The sequence below is a fragment of the Acanthopagrus latus genome, chromosome 2 (assembly GCF_904848185.1).
Source record: "Acanthopagrus latus isolate v.2019 chromosome 2, fAcaLat1.1, whole genome shotgun sequence".
NCBI classification, from domain to species: domain Eukaryota; kingdom Metazoa; phylum Chordata; class Actinopteri; order Spariformes; family Sparidae; genus Acanthopagrus; species Acanthopagrus latus.
Genome location: NC_051040.1, coordinates 11,114,525 through 11,135,158, shown reverse-complemented (window position 1 = coordinate 11,135,158; position 20,634 = coordinate 11,114,525). Strand labels below are relative to the sequence as shown.

At 39.6% G+C, this 20,634-nt stretch overlaps 3 protein-coding genes across 3 annotated transcripts; all 3 read right to left on the bottom strand.

Moving 5' to 3' along the window:
* Positions 1-1,988: 1,988 nt before the first annotated feature.
* LOC119032567 (extracellular calcium-sensing receptor-like) lies at positions 1,989-7,453 on the bottom strand. The gene is made up of 8 exons (XM_037121888.1): positions 7,332-7,453; positions 6,667-6,961; positions 6,277-6,566; positions 5,672-5,967; positions 4,429-4,634; positions 4,085-4,306; positions 3,066-3,189; positions 1,989-2,902 (listed from the first exon to the last, which is right to left on the bottom strand). Exons 1-8 carry the CDS (start codon positions 7,436-7,438, stop codon positions 1,989-1,991), a joined length of 2,454 nt encoding a protein of 817 aa, XP_036977783.1. The 5' UTR covers positions 7,439-7,453.
* Positions 7,454-9,025: 1,572 nt separating this feature from the next.
* On the bottom strand, positions 9,026-14,066 carry LOC119008229 (extracellular calcium-sensing receptor-like). The gene is made up of 8 exons (XM_037078293.1): positions 13,960-14,066; positions 13,370-13,664; positions 12,983-13,272; positions 12,384-12,679; positions 11,157-11,365; positions 10,815-11,036; positions 10,038-10,161; positions 9,026-9,930 (listed from the first exon to the last, which is right to left on the bottom strand). The coding sequence occupies exons 1-8, from the start codon at positions 14,064-14,066 to the stop codon at positions 9,026-9,028; spliced, it is 2,448 nt and encodes an 815-aa protein (XP_036934188.1).
* Positions 14,067-14,768: 702 nt separating this feature from the next.
* Positions 14,769-20,095, bottom strand: LOC119032560 (extracellular calcium-sensing receptor-like). Its single transcript, XM_037121874.1, has 8 exons — positions 19,818-20,095; positions 19,049-19,343; positions 18,663-18,952; positions 18,010-18,305; positions 16,654-16,859; positions 16,271-16,492; positions 15,776-15,899; positions 14,769-15,691 (listed from the first exon to the last, which is right to left on the bottom strand). The coding sequence occupies exons 1-8, from the start codon at positions 19,922-19,924 to the stop codon at positions 14,793-14,795; spliced, it is 2,439 nt and encodes an 812-aa protein (XP_036977769.1). The 5' UTR covers positions 19,925-20,095; the 3' UTR covers positions 14,769-14,792.
* Positions 20,096-20,634: the final 539 nt, after the last annotated feature.

Here is a 20,634-nt window from a genome sequence, read left to right as displayed (position 1 = left end):
CAAGGACCTGTCTTGTATGTTTATAGACATGCAACACAGGTCAAATATAAACATCTGGTTAGAGACCCTCTTTGATGTCTGTAGATGTGGTCCAAACAGATTTAGTAATGAATGTCTCATTTGGACGTCTGTGTACCTGCACCATTGTTGAAATATTGTTGTCTTTTATAGGGAACTTGTAGAACCTCTGTGGATGTCCAAAATAGGTTTGGTATCTGTTAGTCTGATTTGTACCTGTCTTAGGGCCCCTCTTGGACATCTGTGGACATGCAACACCACCGACATATTTAAATGTCTGAAGAGTGAACTGCTTGGGTGTCTGTGGACATTCAAAGTGAGTTAGTATCTGAACATTGGACTAGGACCCTTCTCAGATGTCTGTGGACATGCAACACAGGTCAAATATCTGAACGTCTGGCTTGGGACCCTTTTGGACACCTATGGATGTGCAAAACAGGTTAAATATCTTAACGTCAAGCTAGGATCCTTTTAGGATGTCTGTGGACATGCAAGCGAGCTAAATTTCTTTCTATATCTAACTGATACCTGCTGGGTCCAGGCTACAAAGTTGATATTATTAATGTTTTCCCCCATTAAAGCCAGAGCCCCTTGGACTTCAGGTTGCCTCCTCAAAAACCGTTGCAAAAAATTGCACAGTTGGTTTTGATTCTGGCTGGAAAATCTTTTTTAATACATGATTTTATCATTAAACACAATCTTAATTGTATGTTTTTAACTGAAACTTGGTTAGACCAAGGTAACTGTGCAGCTGTTCACACTGACTTAAGCCCTCCTAACTTATTTTTTGTAAGTGAGACTAGAATGCATAAAAAAGTGAAGGTGTCTCAAAAAACTACATCACTGAAAACACAAGTGACATATTAATTGAGGCTTTCTCTTCCATGCCTCCCTTTTCCAGGTTCTCTGTCACTGACCTTGCAATCATTTCAGTTCTAAAATTGCAAATGTCATTGATGCCATTGCACCCCTAAAATGAAGGTGGTCTCCCATAAGAAAAAAATCTCGAATCTCGAATGCCATGCTGGTCAAAATAGAATAAAAGCAATGTTGAATAGCAGGGCGCAGGTCGCGAAAAAGAAATCTCCAGGTTCACTTTGAAATTTGAAAAAAAGAGAGACTTTACATGTTGAATTTAGAAGTGAAAAAGTCAAGGCGGTCCTTCTCCTTCTAAGATTTCTTGACAGAAACTATGATAGTGCACATGACCAGTCTGCCACTTTAAAAAACCCTCCTGTTCCAGTAACCTGTGAACATGTATCTACCAGGGTGTGTAATGAATTTGCAAATGAATTTGCATCCTTCTTCACTGCCAAAATTCAGAAAGTTAGATAAGTGGTCAGTGCCACAGTACCAGATACAGGAGGTGTGTTGTCCATGCGCCCATCTAAAACCAACTCTAATACTATTAAACAATTTGATCCAATCAATGACAAAACCCTGCAAGACATAACACAGCATTTGAAATCTTCCTTCCGCTATCTTAATTTATTTCTTAATTTATTTCCAGCAGGGTTCTGCACTGTGACTTTCATTTCCTAGTCTTGAACCTTTTAAACATATTCTATTGTAGCCTACTTTCCTATTTTTTTTTTTACTTGTTTTAATGTAATTTTTTATGCCACTGAAAAGCACTTTGAGTTCCCTTGTGACTGAATTGTGCTATACAAATAAACTTGCCTTGCGTTGCCTAAATATCTTGACATCTATCCAGAACCTATTTTGGACATCTTCTAATACGGGTTCAACAGTCAGGAATTGACAGTACTGTAAAATAAAATAGGTGTTGAAATTAGACTAAATAAAGAAAATAAAGTGAAAATGGCAGTTTAGTTCTGAGGCATTTGAACTCTGTGAGGATGTCACTAAAATGCCTTTTAAAAAAGACATTGTAAAGACTTTAATCTTAAGGCCACCTATAAAAGGAGTCAATTCTATACTGAATGTTACGTATGAACTATTGCCAAACCTCAGATGTCCTTGGATTCATTTTTGTTCATTAAATGTTTCTTGGTGTTCTTCTCTGGCTTGAGCAATATGATGTAACACTTTGGAGCAAATATACACAGTATAAGTCCGAAACTGGAAGCCAGAATGGCAAATATCTCCACTGCCACAGTAAATTTCCCAGGAGAGCTGACATACGCTGGGATAAAGGTGATCCACACTGCACAAAATATCAGCATGCTGAAGGTGATCAGTTTGGCTTCATTAAAATTATCAGGTAGTTTCCGGGCTAGGACGGCTAACACTAAGCAAAAAAGAGCCAGCAGACCTATATACCCAAGTACAACCCAGAATCCAATAGCTGATCCTAATGCACACTCTAGGATGATTCTCTCCTTATATATAGTTAGGTTTTCTAATCGAAAAGGAGGACTAAGACACAACCAAATAGTACATATTAAAACTTGAATAAACGTGAATGATACCACAGTCATCCTTTGCTGTAGAGGGCCGAACCATTTCATCACATTACTACCTGGCAGTGTAGCTTTGAAAGCCATTAACACGACTATAGTTTTCCCAAGAACACAAGAGATGCAGAGAACGAAGGTGATCCCAAAAGCTGTGTGCCGCAGCTTGCAGGACCAATCAGAGGGTGCTCCGATGAATGTTAATGAACATAAAAAACATAGTGTCAGTGAGAAAAGCAGCAGGAAGCTCAGCTCAGAGTTGTTGGCCCTGACAATTGGGGATGTCCTGTGACGAAAGAAGATAGCCGCTGTTAAAATGGCAAGACAGGCACCACCAACTGAGAATGCAGCCAGGATGATTCCTAGAACCTCGTCAAAAGAAAGATACTCCACAGGCTTAGGGAAACAACTGTATCTCTCTTCATTTGGCCAGAATTCTTTGGGGCAAGGGAAACAATCAGGGGAATCTGAAAAAAATAGGTGGAAAAGGGCTTTTAGCTATATTATAGTTGATTCTGTAGACATACATTGGAAGATCTGAAATTAATCGGGGAGCTTTCAGCAATAATAAAGTTGATATTGTAGACATGCCTTTAAAAAAGTAAAAGAAAAGAAAAAAGGAAAACTTGCCTGTAGTATTGCTAATCTCTCCTTCAGGACAAGGTATACAGTCATAACAGCAGATGGGTTTTCCTTTCTGAAGCACTTTACGAGTTCCTGGACGACAGCTGTCACTGCACACTGACACAGGCACCTGGTACATACATGGAAACAACATCACACATATTCTGGTGTTCTATGCAGGTGATAAAAGGATTGGTTTGCACATTTTCAAGATTGTTTTTATTTACTTTCTTCCTGTAACAATTACTCTTGTTCATAGATGGAGGTACTTATGTCACAGTGCTTACTGTCTACCACATCTCTACATATATAAATATATTAAACAGCTGCCCAGGATCCTGTGCTTTGGCTGTGCATCTTTCTGGATCTTCTGCTGCCCAGGGACCCAGAACCTTGACTGCCCAATGCTCAGTTGCTAACTGCCTGTTCCTGTCGACACCACTCCTGTTCCCATGCCAGCTGACACTCTCCTGCTCCTGGTTTGGTTGACACATTAGGTTGAAAGACTGTGCCTGATTCTGAAATTGACATCTACCTAATTCCAGAGTTTTTTGCTGCTGGTTGCCAGTCATCAGTTTGGCTGATGTCTGCTGCTGTTTCCCCATTTATCCGGCTGACCCCTCTTCCTGTTTCCACATTGGCAGACCAGCCAACTCTTGCTTCTGATTTCCAGTTTAGAGGCACAGATGCCACCTTCTCCAAAGCCCCTATTCATCATCCTTCTTGACAGCAAGCTGAAGCTCCCTGAACCCTTGGCAACCTGTGCTGACACATCAGCAGACCTTTCAACAGCCTGACCTCCAGAGTGGTTCCACTTCACCTCTCACCAACCTGACCTCCAGGGGGATTTCAGGCTTTGTCTATGGCCTCCAGAAGGGACCCGCCCTCATACACACTCCTCCCCAAACTTTGGAGTGACCCATCTGCATTTTCCAGTGTCAAGGCAAATTTTGTACCCCTTTAGATAACCAAATGTATAATTCTAATATAGTAATTACATAATTTAATTTGGTTGGGGTACTTGCATGTGTGCCACCATCCATCCAAGTGAGATTCCTGTTGATGTGAAACTCCTGGCCCACTGGCAGTGATGCATCATAAAGCCCTACTGTCACCATCTCAATGCTGCCACTCTCACTTTGTTGCCAGTTAATCAGCTCGTATCTGGCCACAGGATCCCCATTGGCATCAAATGACACATCATAACCATTTTTGGAAAAATTCACTTTCTTGAGCTGGTTAAGAACCTGTCAGGATAAGTAAAGTTAGACAAGGAGGTAGAGATGGGAAAACATTGACCTACATTTTTTGAATTACATTATAGTGGTAGCATGACATTGATTATGTTCATGTAATCAATTTCATCGACCTGTTTGGACTCCATCCTAGTGAATTTGTCACAGTGAGCTGTAGAATTTGCGTCCTCACATGCTGCATCATGAATGGCATGTGCTATTGCATAAACAGCCTTGTAAACCATGTTAGTGGCCCGGAGTTGAGATGTGTCAGTGTACGGGCTCTGTAGTGTCTGTATGTCTTCAGTTCCATCACACACAGTTTCGTCTTTGGCCGCATCTAAAAGCACACAAAGGAAGGAGAATATGCTTTTATCTTTGATGATATACATGATATTATTATGATTATATTTAAATTATTTTCTATTCTTATTCATATTTATCATGTCTGTGTTTTATTTAAACTGCCGAACATACCTTAAAACATTTCTATATCTGCATTTCTATATTTTTTCTGATTTATTTATGAGTAATGCTTACTTTACATACAATTTTGCAGACATGCTTTCATCTACTCTCCTCACTTTCCTGATTCATGCTGTGTTTGAGGTGATGTATACCAAGTGCAGTTAACATGGATCAGTAATCAGATGTTATGATGTGAAGACTTGAAGGCACAAACGATTTCTACAACTTTTGAATTAATTACATACTGACCTCTGATGTTCTAATGACTGCAGATTTTAAAAAAAAAATCTCAGAGAATGTGATATTATTCTTTGTTATATGTGTATTATTATTTTTTGCTTTCCTTTTAACTTATCTCTACCACAAAACTTGCTTGTTGAAACTCATATATTTAAAACTGGTGTTGTTCTAGCAAAGTTATTCTTCAAATATCAAAACAGAAATAGAAGAATATTGCTGTCATATGAATAGACAACAGACCATCTCCCCATATGTTAAAGAAAAAATAATAAAAGAAACAAAAATACAAGACAATACTAAGAGCACAATGGCCATTGTGTTGCATTTTTAAGAGTTTGGTGATTCCACAGTGTCTATCAATATTTGTTCTAATGAATCTAAAAAACAGACTTAAAAGTAGGGCCAACTGATTTAATTTATTTACTTTTATATAAGCAATACTTTTAGTTGTTGCCAAAAGATATAATCACATAATTATTCACATTAATAAAGGACAAAATATGCCCACTGTGTTCGTATGGTATCAATACATTTCCCTCTCAGCAGCTGAGGTTTGATCTTAAAGCAGCTGCTGACCATTTAACACAGGAGGCCCCCTCAAACAGACAAACAACAAAACCCAACGAAATTGACCCGACTACAAATATCAGCAATGTACAACTTTCTCACTTTTTCCCAGCCTGCAGTTGAACGCATCCTCCCAGAACTCCGTGAGCACTGGAGAGGCAGACAGTTTAGTTGGAGACAGATCGAGCAAGTATTCTCTTAGACCTGGGATGACAGATCGCTCAATGCTGAATCCGATTGCTCCGACACAGAAGTTGAACTTCAGCATACCTTGGTCAGTTACCCAAGACTCACTGCCTATCCACTGGCGAGGTGGAGGAGGTTTGTGTGACAGCTCCTGTAGCAGGATCCTCATGTCTCCAGATGCTACAAATGCCACAACAACCACAGCTGTCGACCTGCAGAGACATTATAGTGAAAATTATATTATAATGAAACATTATCAAGGTTATTAAGCTATAGAAAATTAGGTTGGCTACCTGATTAATAAAATAATAAATATGAGAGATAACATTATTATTTGTGTGCTGTATATAGGGTCATCAGATAATAGAACAAACTTGATGAAGAAATACAGGCCTTCATTCCTAATTTGCCATTAAGATAATCAAACAGTCTCCTGTCTTAAGTTTGAACATTACATGTTTTTTTGTGGTTTTGTGTGCGTATGGTCAGCGACAGCACAGGCAACAAAAGCACTTAGAAACCTGCGGATAATGTCAGCTACTCTCTGTATTCTGCTACGTGAGTAGGTCCGATGTAAAGATTCAGAGTATTCCACACAGATCCCCTCCTTCTGTGCTGCATCCAGGAAAGAGGCCATGCCATTATTGCCATAGTCTGAATCTGACCGGACAGCACCTATCCAAGTCCAGCCGAAATGTTTTATCAGCTTGGCAAGCGCTTCAGTCTGGAACTGGTCACTGGGAATCGTTCTGAAGAAACTTGGGTACTGCTGCTTATCAGACAGGCATGCACAAGTGGCAAAGTAGCTCACCTAAAGGAATTCAGCATTGTGATAAATTTACAGGACAGGAAGAAAAATCTGAACTGGCCAATACTGAAGAAATAGTTTGAAACAAACTCATAGCATTTACTTGAGGAATGTTGAAGGGGCCGATGACACGCGACATGCTGATGGTTATTGTAGACTCAGACTCACCAACAATAGCCATTACCTTACCAGCTTGTGAGCAATTGTCACCAGTGTTAAACACCGGGTCCAGGCCATTTGAAAGCTGAAATGTTACATGAATAGCCACAGGCACTGTGGTACACGAGTCGTGGATCTGATAACCAAGTCTTATCCCTGGCAGCAGCTCTGTGCTGTTGTTTATCTCCTCGATGGCAAAGACCATTGCGCGTGAGAAGCGCAGCTCACGAGGATCAAGGCTGCACACAGACAGATTTAAATGTTCAAATCTACATGTGATGAGGACAAATTGTTAACAGATAAAACACAATGAAGCAGAACTGCTGTTCATGGGAATTATCACTGATGGCTGCATTGCATCTGTGAATAAAATGTAACCACATAGTGACTAGTAGAATTCAAAACACAGGATCAGATATCAGTGCAGAATGCACAAAAGTGTGTTCATTTGAAAGTAGCTTCATTTTTTTTCTTCTCCTGGTAATGAAACATACATTTGCAAAGATTTTAAATTTCACACAAAAGCTTTAAAACATCATACAAAGCAAAACATGTGTAACCCCATATATTATAACATCATCTTATCCAACACTCGGCCCTCTTACTAACCTCCCTGTGCACTTTAGTGGCTCGGGCATGACGGTGTAATTATGCACCGGCGTCTGCTTGTAATGGTGAATGGCAAAAACACCACCAATAACATAGTCACCATCCATTGAGAATGCAGGTAGACGAGCGGTACCTTGCAGTTTACATTTCACAGAGGAGGCCTCACTGCTGACCCCAGCACCAGATCTTTCCTCTGTAAGCCCAGCACTTTGTTTGAGACCTGAGTTCAACTCACACAAACTCAGAGAAAGGATCAGGCCAATAAAGAGAGGGGAGATTTCCATCACTCATGTGTCTGCATGTGAGCATACTGTGTGTGTGATTTGAGTGCTTTATATAGATTTAACAGACGAAAGCTTCCCTCCTTCTACTGTGCATCATCTAGCTATACGTCATAGAGCAGATTCCACTTGGCCTTTGATGAACTGAAGTTTGTATTATTGTGGGTGACATCAAGAATTTTTTCTGAATCTTATTTTTTATTATTCAGACTCAGATTACATATGTTTGTACACACAGTTTAATAAATTCACATCTTTAATAGGTTATTTAAAAAAAAGTTGTTCCACTATGATTCATTTAAACAAAAAAATATAAAAATGTTGACACTGAACACATTACTACACACTTGGAATTAATTGACCTTGTCTGACTGGTAGAGCTTGAAATTCAAATACATTAAAACAACCTTAACAACTTAAAACAATTTTTTATTTATCAATTTTCTTAACTGGCAAAAAACATTATATAATCACATATACGGGGAAAAAATGCCCCTGCATTGCTTGTTCAGTTTCATTCTTGTAAAATCTCTCTGCTTAAACAGTGATTTTCTACTTAGCAACAGACATAAACAATTCAATCGTGTAAATAATCAACTTAAAGAGGAACCAAAGGGCTTGACTGAGGTTGTGTAAAGGCCTCATTCAGCCGACCCAAGCAAACATGTGACGTCAGGGGGATGCTCATTGATGTTTAACATCTGTCTGTCCAGGCCCACTTTTGTATGTCTCATGGGTGTTCAGAACTAGTTAATTTGGATTGCAGACAAGGACCCCTTTTGGACATCTATGGACGTGCATCACAAGGTTTATATATACATGTCTGGATAGGGAGTCCCTTTAATGTCTTTGGACTATAGGATGGGTATCTGAGCATCTGACAAGGACCTGTCTTGTATGTTTATAGACATGAAACATAGGTCAAATATAGGTTGCCTTGTGACTGAATTGTGCTATACATATAAACTTGCCTTGCGTTGCCTAAATATCTTGACATCTATCCAGAACCTGTTTTGGACATCTTCTAATACGGGTTCAACAGTCATGAATTGACAGTACTGTAAAATAAAATAGGTGTTGAAATTAGATTAAATAAACAAAATAAAGTGGAAATGGTCGTTTAGTCCTAAGGCATTTGAACCCTGTGAGGATGTCAGTAGAATGTTAGAAAGTGAACGTTAAAAAGGCATCTTTTAAAAGATGTGTTGTAAAGACGTTCATTTTAACACATAGAAGAAAGTCACCTGGATGTCAATAGTGAATCTTCAAAAATGTTAATTCTTTCAATTTTTCATTGGGTCTGACAAAGACATTTATTTGACACATTTCGGGACAGGTAGGACAGGCCACCCATTAAAGTGGTAAGTTCTATATTGAATGTTACGTATGAACTCTTGCCAAACCTCAGATATCCTAGGATTCATTTTTGTTCATTAAATGTTTCTTGGTGTTCTTCTCTGGCTTGAGCAATATGATGTAACACTTTGGAGCAAATATACACAGTATAAGTCCAAAACTGGAAGCCAGAATGGCAAATATCTCCACTGCCACAGTAAATTTCCCAGGAGAGCTGACATACGCTGGGATAAAGGTGATCCACACAGCGCAAAATATCAGCATGCTGAAGGTGATCAGTTTGGCCTCATTAAAGTTATCAGGTAGTTTCCGAGCGAGGACAGCTAACACTAAGCAAAAGAGAGCCAGAAGGCCTATGTACCCAAGTACAGCCCAGAATCCAATAGCTGATCCTAATGCACACTCCAGGATGATTCTCTCCTTGTATATAGTTCGGTTTTCCATTCGAAAAGGAGGCCTGAGACACAACCAAATTGTACATATTAAAACTTGAATAAATGTGAAAGATACTACAGTTATCCTTTGCTGTAGAGGGCCGAACCATTTCATAACCTTACAACCTGGGAGTGTAGCTCTGAAGGCCATTAACACAACTATAGTTTTTCCAAGGACGCAAGAGATGCAGAGGACGAAGGTGATCCCAAAAGCTGTGTGGCGCAGCTTGCAGGACCAATCAGAGGGTGCTCCAATGAAAGTTAATGAACATAAGAAACATAGTGTCAGTGAGAAGAGCAGCAGGAAGCTCAGCTCAGAGTTGTTGGCCCTAACAATCGGGGATGTCCTATGACGAAAAAAGATGGCCGCTGTTACAATGGCAAGACAGGCACCACCAAGTGAGAATGCTGCCAGGATGATTCCTAGGACCTCATCAAAGGAAAGAAACTCTACGGGCTTGCGGAAACAAGTGTCTCGCTCTGCATTAGGCCAGAACTCATTGGGGCAAGGGAAACAATCGAGGGAGTCTGAAATAAATAAGAGAAGGCCTTTAGCAGTGATAAAGTTGATGTTGTTGACATGCCTTAATAAAGAAAATAAATAAAAAGAAAAAAAAGAGACGAAAAAAACATACCTGTAGTATTGCTAATTTCTCCCTCAGGACACAGTATACAATCATAACAGCAGATGGGTTTTCCTTTCTGAAGTACCTTCCGAGTTCCTGGACGACAGCTGTCACTGCACACTGACACTGGCACCTGGCACATACATACATACAAGCATATTCACACATATTCTGGTGTACTTTACAGATCCTTGAATAAAAGGATTACAGATTTTAAGAGAGAAACAACAGTCAAAAGCCAATATGTGTATTGAAATTGTTACTTTCTTGGCCATAAGAGGAGGCCCTTCCCAAAGCTTCTTCTGTGCTAGTATTAGGTGGTCTACTATGTAGTCTACTACATCTCCACTTTCGGGCTGAGAAATTTGCTCACCGATGAGGTTATCTTTTAATATCTTAAATATCAGTATGCAAGCCTTAAATCAGATTATTTTCACCATGATGGCCACAAGCATGCTCGCCAAAACAGCCAGTCTTTACCACTGGTCTCTGGCAGGGACCTGTGAGTGGTACTGCCATTACTACCAGTTTTGCCCATTTACTCAGCTTCTAGTACCTTTGCCCATCCAGTTGTCTTACTGCCCTTCTTCTAGTGCAGTTCAGCCTATGTTACTGTAACATTCTAGTTCATACTTTTGTTCTAGTTTTGACCAGTCTCTTTATCCCCCCCTGCCCAAACAATGGAGTGACCCATCTGCATTGCCAGTTCCAGGCAAATTGTGTACCCTTTTAGATAACCAAATGTGAAATTCTAATGTATTAGATTATTGCTGTTGGACTCCTTACTTGTTTGCCACCATCCATCCAAGTGAGATTCCTGCTGATGCATAACTCCTGGCCCTCTGGCAGTGATGTATCATAAAGCCCTACTGTCACCATCTCAATGCTGCCACTCTCACTTTGTTGCCAGTTAACCAGCTCGTATATGGCCACAGGATCACCGTTGACATCAAATGACACATCATAACCATTTTGGGAAAAATTCACTTTCTTGAGCTGACTAAGAACCTGTGAGGATAAATAAAGTTAGACAAGGAGGTAGAGACAGGAAAATGTTAACATTTAATAAATTACATTATAGTGGTAATGTGACATTGATTATGTCCATATGTAATCACTTTTACTGACCTGATTAGACTTCATCCCAGAATCCACCCTGAATTTGTCACACTGAGCTGTAGAATCTTTACACACTGCATTATGAATGGCATGTGCTATTGCATAAACAGCCTTGTACACCATGTTAGTTGCTCGGAGCTGAGATGTGTCAGTGTAGGGGCTCTGTAGCGTCTGTATGTCTTCAGTTCCATCACACACAGTTTTGTCTTTGGCTGCATCTAAAAGAATACAAAGGAAGGAGAACATAATTTTATCATTAACAATATGCATGATTTCACTATGATTATTTTCAATCAGTGATTTTTATATTTTATTTAAACTGCCAAACATGCCTTGAAACATGCATGTATTTATTTTTCTGGTTTATTTATAATAATTGTGTATTTTACACACAATTTAGCAGACATGCTTTTGTCTGCTTTCAAGTAGAATCAAGCTGATTGATGCTGTGTTGCCAGTTATGTATATCAAGTCCAGTTAACGCAGACCAGAAATCTGATGTTATGAAGTGAAGTCCAAGTGGCAAAAAAATGTCCAAAACTTTAAATTCATTACACACTGACCTCAGACAATATGCTAGTATTCTTTCTAATGTTTGTATTAATCTTTTTTCACTTTCCGTTTCACTTATTTCAACCACAAAACATGCCTCGTAGAAACCGCTGCTTAAGTGGAATTAGAATTAAAATGTATGCTGTTCTAACAAAGTTATTCTTGAAACGTCTGAATACAAATGGAAGAATAATCCTGTTATCTGAATAGACAAATGACCCTCCTCCCCAAAAGTTAAATAAAATTAGATAAAAGAAACAAGAATACAATACAATACTGAGAGAGGGGGCCATTGCGGTGCATTATTAAGACTTTGGTGATTCCACAGTGTGTATAGATATTGTTCAAATAAATGTATCAAACAGACCTAAAGTGGAGCCAACTGTTTTTGTTTTGTTTTGTTTTTTTTTTTAAATTAATTAATTTTTTTTTTTTATCTGTTTTCTTTTATATAAGCAAGTCTTAATTTTTTGCCAATAGATCGCATACATAGTCACATTTATAAAGTACAAAATATGTCCACTATGTTCTTATGATATAGGTACATTTCCCTCTCAGTCGCTGAGGTTTGATCTTAAAGCAGCAGCTGACATTTTAACACAAGAGGCCCCCTCAAACAAACAATCGACAAAACCCAACCAGATGGACCCGACTATGAAGGTCAACAATGTACAACTTTCTCACTTTTGTCCAGCCTGCAGTTGAACGCATCCTCCCAGAACTCAGTGAGCACTGGAGAGGCAGACAATTTAGTCGGAGACAGATTTAGCAAGTATTCTCTTAGACCTGGGATGACAGATTTCTGAATACCAAAGCCAATGGCTCCAGCACAGAAGTTAAACTTCAGCATGTCTCGGTTAGTTACCCAGGATTCACTGCCTATCCACTGGCGAGGTGGAGAAGGCTTGAGCGACAGCTCTCCCAGCAGGAGTGTTAATTCTGCAGAGGCGGTAAATGCCACAACAACCACAGCAGTCGACCTGCAGGGACATTATAGTAAATATTATATTACACCAAAACATTATCATGATTCTTAAGATAAAGACAATTAGAGTTAGGCTACATGATTAATAAGATAATGAACATTAGAGAAAAGGGTATATTGGTCTCATGGTGTAATAGAACAAATTTGATGACAAAATATGGGCCGACATTACCAATTTGCCACTAAGATAACAGTCTCCCATCTTAGGTTTGAACATTACATGTTTTTTTTTCTAGTTTTGTTTGCAGATGGTGAGTGACAGCACAGGCAACAAAAGCACAAAGAGTAATGCAGAAACCTGCGGATAATGTCAGCTACTCTCTGTATTCTGCTACGTGGTTGAGTCCGATGTAAAGATTCAGAGTATTCAACACAGATTCCCTCCTTCCGTGCTGCCTGCAGGAAAGATGCCATGCCATTATTGCCATAGTCTGAATCTGAACGGACAGCACCTATCCATGTCCAGCCAAAATGTTTTATCAGCTTGGCGAGTGCGTCAGTCTGGAACTGGTCACTGGGGATTGTTCTGAAGAAACTTGGGTACTGCTGCTTATCAGACAGGCATGCACAAGTGGCAAAGTAGCTCACCTGAAGGAATTCAGCATTGTAATAAATTTACAGGAAAGAAAAAAAAATCAGCACTAGGGGACACTGAAATGGTTTGGAACAAATTCATAATATTTACTTGAGGAATGTTGAAGGGTCCAATGATGCGCGACATGCTGATGGATGGCGTGGACTCAGACTCACCAACAATGGCCATTACCTTACCAGCTTGCGAGCAGTTGTCACCAGTGTTAAACACCGGGTCCAGGCCATTTGAAAGCTGAAATGTCACATGCATAGCCACAGGCACTGTGGTACACGAGTCGTGGATCTGATAACCAAGTTTGATCCCTGGCAGCAGCTCTGTGCTGTTGTTTATCTCCTCAATGGCGAAGACCATTGCACGGGAGAAACGCAGTTCGCGAGTGTCCATGCTGCACAAAGAAACTAATTTAATTGTTCAAATCTTCAAATTTACATTACAGAGTAACAAGCAGAATTCACAATGCAGGATTAGATATCAGTCCATAATGCACATATTTAAAAATAGTGAACATGTAGTTCAAAAATGGCTTAATTTGTCTCTTGTTTTTTATCTTGGTAATGCAACATATGTTTGCCAACATTTTAAATATTACACAAAAGCTTTGAAGCATCATATAAAGCAAAACATGTCTAACCCCATATAGTATAACATCCTCGTATCCACCACTTTGCCCTCTTACTAACCTCCCTGTGCACTTTAGTGGCTCAGGCATGGTGGTGTAATTATGCACCGGTGTGTGCGTGTAGTGGTGAATGGCAAAAACACCACCAATAACATAGTCACCATCCATTGAGAATACAGGTAGACGAGTGGTACCCCGTAGTTTACATAACACAGATGAGGCCTCACTGCTGACCCCAGCACAACACTTTTCCTCTGTAAGCCCAGTGCTTTGTTTCAGAGCTGAGTTCAGCTCGCACAAACTTAGAGACAGGAACAGGCCAATAAAGATAGCTGAGATCTCCATCCCAAGTGTCTGCATGTGAGCATATCGTGCGTGTGTCTGTGTATTTGCACTGGGTTAAATAGATTTTTAGACAAAAACGTCCCCCTTTCTACTATGCGTCAGCTTACGATTCATCAGGGGGAGTACAGCATAAGATATGGGTCATTCATGAATTGCTATCAATCATTGGAAACAATGGCATTGTCCTTATTTTGTTCTAACTGCAACCCAACATTGCTTTGTTTTTAGCTCATGCTAGAATTAAGGCCTCAAAATGCATGTGTTTAATGTTGTTGTTTTTTTGTGTTCAACTTACATATGCTTGAAATAATTTCAAAAACTCGACACAGAAATCAGTCTCACACTGTTTATGAATAACTGTTTTATTTAGTGAACAAAGAAAATAACATATTACAAGAGCATTCTAAATGATATCTCTGTCAAGAAAAAGATTTCATTTAAATGAAAAGATTTAAATGAAATAAAGGAAGACAGCATTAAATATGCAGAGTCCAAGCTCTATGCTGTGTGTTCCATTCTAACAAGTTCCAAACCTCAGATGTCTAAGGATTAATTTTTGTTCATTAAATGTTTCTTGGTGTTCTTCTCTGGCTTAAACAATATGATGTAACACTTTGGAGCAAATATACACAGTATCATTCCAAAACTGGAGGCCAGAATGGCAAATATCTCCACAGCCACAGTAAATTTTCCAGGAGAGCTGACATATGCTGGGATAAAGGTGATCCAGACTGCACAGAATACCAGCATGCTGAAGGTGATCAACTTGGCTTCGTTAAAATGATCAGGTAGTTTCCTTGCTAGGACAGCTAACACAAAGCAAAAGACAGCCAGTAGGCCTATGTACCCAAGAACAACCCAAAATCCAACAGCTGAGCCTAATGCACACTCCAGGATGATTCTCTCCTTATATATAGTCAGGTTTTTCATTGGAAAGGGGGGACTAAGACCCAACCAAATAGCACATATCAAAACTTGAATAAATGTGAAAGACACCACAGTCATTCTTTGCTGTGGAGGACCAAACCATTTCATGACATTACTACCTGGGAGTGTAGATCTGAAGGCCATTAGCACCACCATAGTTTTTCCAAGAACACAAGAGATACAGAGGACAAAGGTGATCCCAAATGCTGTGTGGCGCAGCATGCAGGACCAATCAGAGGGTGCTCCAATGAAAGTTAATGAACATAAGAAACACAGAGTCAGGGAGAAGAGCAGCAGGAAGCTCAGCTCAGAGTTGTTGGCCCTGACAATGGGGGATGATCTGTGACGAAAGAACACAGCCGCTGTTATGATGGCAAGACAGGCACCACCAACTGAAAATGCTGCCAGGATGATTCCTAGGACCTCATCAAAAGAAAGAAACTCCACGGGCTTGGGGAGACAAGTGTCTCTCTCTGTATTAGGCCAGAACTCTTTTGGGCAAGAGAAACAATCAGGGGAATCTGAAACAATACGTAATAAATGGCTTTTAGCAGTAATATACTCATACATTCATGTTCTACATGAATCATAACAAACAGTGTCACCTGTATTATTGCTGATTTTTCCGTCAGGACATGGTATACAATCATAACAGCAGATGGGTTTCCCTTTTTGCAGCACTTTACGAGTTCCTGGAGGACAGCTGTCACTGCACACTGACACAGGCACCTGTTACATAAGATATAAACATTTCTAGATTTGTCTTTGCTTTGTAAGGATTCATGTTGCTTATACTGGCTGTGAAGAAATCCCTTCCTACAGTCATTTCAATGTAACTTTAAATCCACGGCATAAATTTTAGCTCATCTAAAGTTCAGCTGAAATTAAAATGAAGCTCCAACAGTCAGAGTTAGACAAATCTAGTGGTTATATTAGAGTCTATGCTCAGCAAGGAAACATTTTCACTTCCTGAAAATATTGACACTTTCGAAGATACCAACCAAGATCATATTAGAGTCATAGATTTTTTCTGTCCTCTGTTTTTGGATAATTCCATTTTAAATATGAATTTGTTAGATAAATCCCTTCCGGTTGCATACTTGTGTGTCACTATCCACCCAGGTGAGGTTCCTGTTGATGTGAAACTCCTGGCCGTCTGGCAGTGATGCATCATAGTGCCCTACTGTCACCATCTCAATGCTGCCACTCTCACTTTTTTGCCAGTTAACCAGCTCATATCTGGCCACAGGATCCCCGTTGGCATCAAATGACACATCATAACCATTTTTGGTAAAATTCAGTTTCTTAAGTTGAGTAAGAACCTGTGATGATGAAGAATGAGGAAAAGAAAAGAAGTATAATATAGTTAGTATTAAGTATAGGTATTTATCAGTATTAGTTAAGTGTAATTGACATGTTATCTTAAAAATGAAATAACAGTTGAAACAAACATTGGAATGTTCACCTATTCATTTCTACTGACTTGTTTTGACTCTATCCTGGTGAATTTATCACACTGAGCTGTAGAATGTGTGTCCTGACACACTTCATTATGAATGGCATGAGCTATTGCATAAACAGCCTTGTACGCCATGTTAGTGACACGGAGCTGAGATGTGTCAGTGTACGGGCGCTGCAGCGTCTGTATGTCTTCACTTCCATCACACACTCTCTCATCTATAGCTGCACCTTAAAGCACAGAGAAACAGAGGATGGTATTTTTTTACTAATAACTCACACTAATACAAATCAGATGATCAGCATTAAAGTAAGCTAAGTTCATACACAATCTTCAAAGGGGGATGAAGTGGGTCCAAACCAGGGGTCTCAAACTCCTGGTCCCCAGGCCAATTCTGGCCCACCCTCCACTTCCATCCAGCCTGCATCCTGATGTCAAAAATATAATGTAATTCTGCCTTTTTTAAATTATTTCTTTAATTGTTTCACACCAGTTTAAACTACCCCTTCATGCCATTGACATAAAAAAAAAAAAAAAAAAAAACAATTGTGTTTTTAAGAAATTAATTTCATGTGATGCAAAATACGTAATGGTCAAAGGTCACAGGTGCCAGCATGTGTCCGTGCAGTTTTTAGATGAGACGAGAGCCAGATCAGTGTTGTAGTTGTTTGCCTGTGAAAATCAGAGATGTCTCTTTTCAAACCAAAAAGAAAAGCTGATGATGGACACAGACAGTTTTAAGACACGTGGCAATTCCTAATTTTTCTTGTGGAGTTCAGTGTAAATCCTGTCTCTATTATGCAGTTCAAGTAAGATATGTGGTGAGTGAACTAATCACCAGAATAGGAAGACCATTCACTGAATGGCAGTTTCTGAAGAATTGCATGTTGCAGTCGCTGATATCCTATGTCCTATGTCTCCTATGTATCCTATGTCCTATGTCTCCTATGTATCCTATGTCCTATGTATCCCATGTATCCTATGTCTATTTCTCTTTCGGCAAAAACAGAGGCAATGCAGATAAGTGAGTTATCAAGTAACATTTATGAACAGCTTTTGCAGGTTTCACTGCATACTCTGTGGTGCTTGATGAAAGCACAGACCAGACCGACAAAGCACTGCTAACCTTTTTCTGGGGGGTTATAAATGACAAATTTGAGGTGACAGATACGTTTCTGAATTTGTATCCATTGCATGGCCGTACCACATCGGAATATATATTTCAGCAGCTGTGCAGCTGGGTTTGATTTCACTTTAAAATAGCTGATAACTTTATGGCACAGGAAGCTCCTCTCAAACAGACAATCAGCAAAACAACACAACGACAAAGGGCTCCGCTGTGAATTTCAGCTATGTAACAAATAAACACAACTTTCTCACTTTTTCCCAGCCTGCAGTTGAATGCATCCTCCCAGAACTCAGTAAGCAATGGAGAGGCAGCTACTTCTGTAGGCGAGAGATCCAGCAAGAATTCTCTTAGACCTGGGATGACAGATTGCTCAATGCCGAATCCAATGGCTCCGGCACAGAAGTTGAACCTCAGCATATCTGGGTCAGTTACCCAGGACTCACTGCCTATCCACTGGCGAGGTGGAGGAGGTTTGTGTGACAGCTCCTGTAGCAGGATCCTCATGTCTCCAGAGGCTACAAATGCCACAACAACCACAGCTGTCGATCTGAAGAGACATTTAAATGAAAGATATTATACAAATATAAGTATCAGCATTGTTAAAACAAACTGACAGATAGAACGAATGTATGTGCTAAATATCAGAGAAATAATCATCGTGACACAGAGATCATGATGATCATGATGATGATGATAGTGATGCTGACGCTAACAACAACAACAACAACAACAACAATAATAATAAGAATAATAAGAATAATAATAAGAATAATAAAACAATTTACTAACCCTATATATATATATATATATATATATATATATATATATATATATATATATATATATATATATATATATATATATATATATATATATATATATAGGGTTAGTGATTTAGAGAAACCTGCGGATAACGTCTGCTACTCTCTGGATCCTGCTACGTGGGTGGGTCCGATAGAAAGATTCAGAGTATTCCACACAGATCCCCTCCTTCTGCGCCGCCTGCAGGAAAGACGCCATGCCGTTATTGCCATAGTCTGAATCTGAATGGACAGCACCTATCCAAGTCCAGCCAAAGTGTTTCACCAGCTTGGCCAGCGCGTCAGCCTGGAACTGGTCACTGGGGATTGTTCTGAAGAAATTCGGGTACTGCTGCTTATCAGACAGGCATGCACAAGTGGCAAAGTGGCTCACCTAAGGCAATACAACGTTTTAATGATTTAGCAGGACCGAAAAAAAAACAGACATTGGACATTAAACACATAGTTTGCCGGAATTTTAAATATCTACCTGAGCAATATTAAAGGACCCGAGGATGCGCGACATGCTGATTGATGGCGTTGATCCAGACTCACCGACCATGGCCATCACCATGCCTGCTTGCGAGCAGTTGTCGCCGGTGTAAAACACCGGATCCAGCCCATTTGAAAACTGGGATGCCACTTGGACCGCCACGGGCACTGAGGCGCACGAGTCGTGGATCTCATAACCGAGTGTGATGCCTGGCAGCAGCTCTGTGCTGTTGTTAATCTCCTCGATGGCGAAGACCATGGCGCGCGAGAAGCGCAGTTCACGAGAGTCCATGCTACACACAAACCATAATGTCACTGTTAAAATTTACATAATGAGGACAATTCAGACTTTCAGCGGAAGAAACACAATAAACGAGAGCTGCAATTTATAGTAATGGACCACGACTGAGAGTTTGTGGGCCAAATGTACGTCACAGTCTTAAGTTACTGTCTGTCAAAAGTGAAAACACAGCGTCATATATCCGTCTAAAATTTACAGGAATATTAATGCATGATTAAGTAGAAAAGTTATTTTAAAAATGTTATTTGTTCGTTAATAAACTGTTAAACCCTTTTTTTAAATTAAAAAACACCTATGAAAATGTTCACATAGTCGCACCCTCTATAACACCTTCATTTCCAATGCCCAAATTCTTTTGTTTCTCAGCATTTCTTATAATATGTACAAATACAATACATATACAAATCAAAACACTTCTATCTCCATACAACAGTATTTTTATCCACAAGCTCTGCCTCTTACTAACCTCCCTGTGCACCTTGGTGGCTCAGGCATGGTGGTATAGTTGTGCTTCACTGTGTGCATGTAGTAGTGTATAGAGAAAATACCCCCGATAATGTAGTCACCATCCATTGAGAATGCAGGTAGACGAGTGGTACCCTGGAGTTTACATTTGACAGATAAGGCCTTAGTGCTGACCCCAGCACCAGACCTATCCTCTGTAAGCACAACCCCTTTTTTCAGAGCTGAGTTGAGCTCACACAAACCCAGAGGCAGGATCAGGCCAATAAGTAAAGCAGAGATCTTCATCCCTCAACTGTCTGTTTATGGGCATACTGATGTGTGTTTTCACTGGTTTATATAGATTTTCAGACTAAACTTCCCTCCTTCTCCTGTGTGTCAGCTTACTGCACATCAGAGAGAGGATGCCCTCCAAATCTCTTTCATCCATGATCCTGTCTTTTTCTCTTCCTGTAACGTCACCATTGTAAATCTTTTTAACTATGTCCCTTATTTTGTCTTTGTTTTGTTCATATTACAGCTTTAATTGATTGTTTTAAATAAATCACATGATATATTGATCAGCTATGATATCTGTAAAAATAATAACTAGTGTCTGGTGAGTTCACTTCTAACGTTGAGGCTAATCAGATGGGCACAGTCTTCATTGACTGATTTTTATTTTTTTATTTTTTTAAATGCCACAACAAACTTGATAAATAAAGTCTCTTTGTTTAATGACCGAATAAACTCAATAAACAAACTGACCTTGAAAGACAACACAATTTCATACTGTTTTACTTTGTTTATATGTGGCAGACCCTGCCACTTTTCTAGTGTCT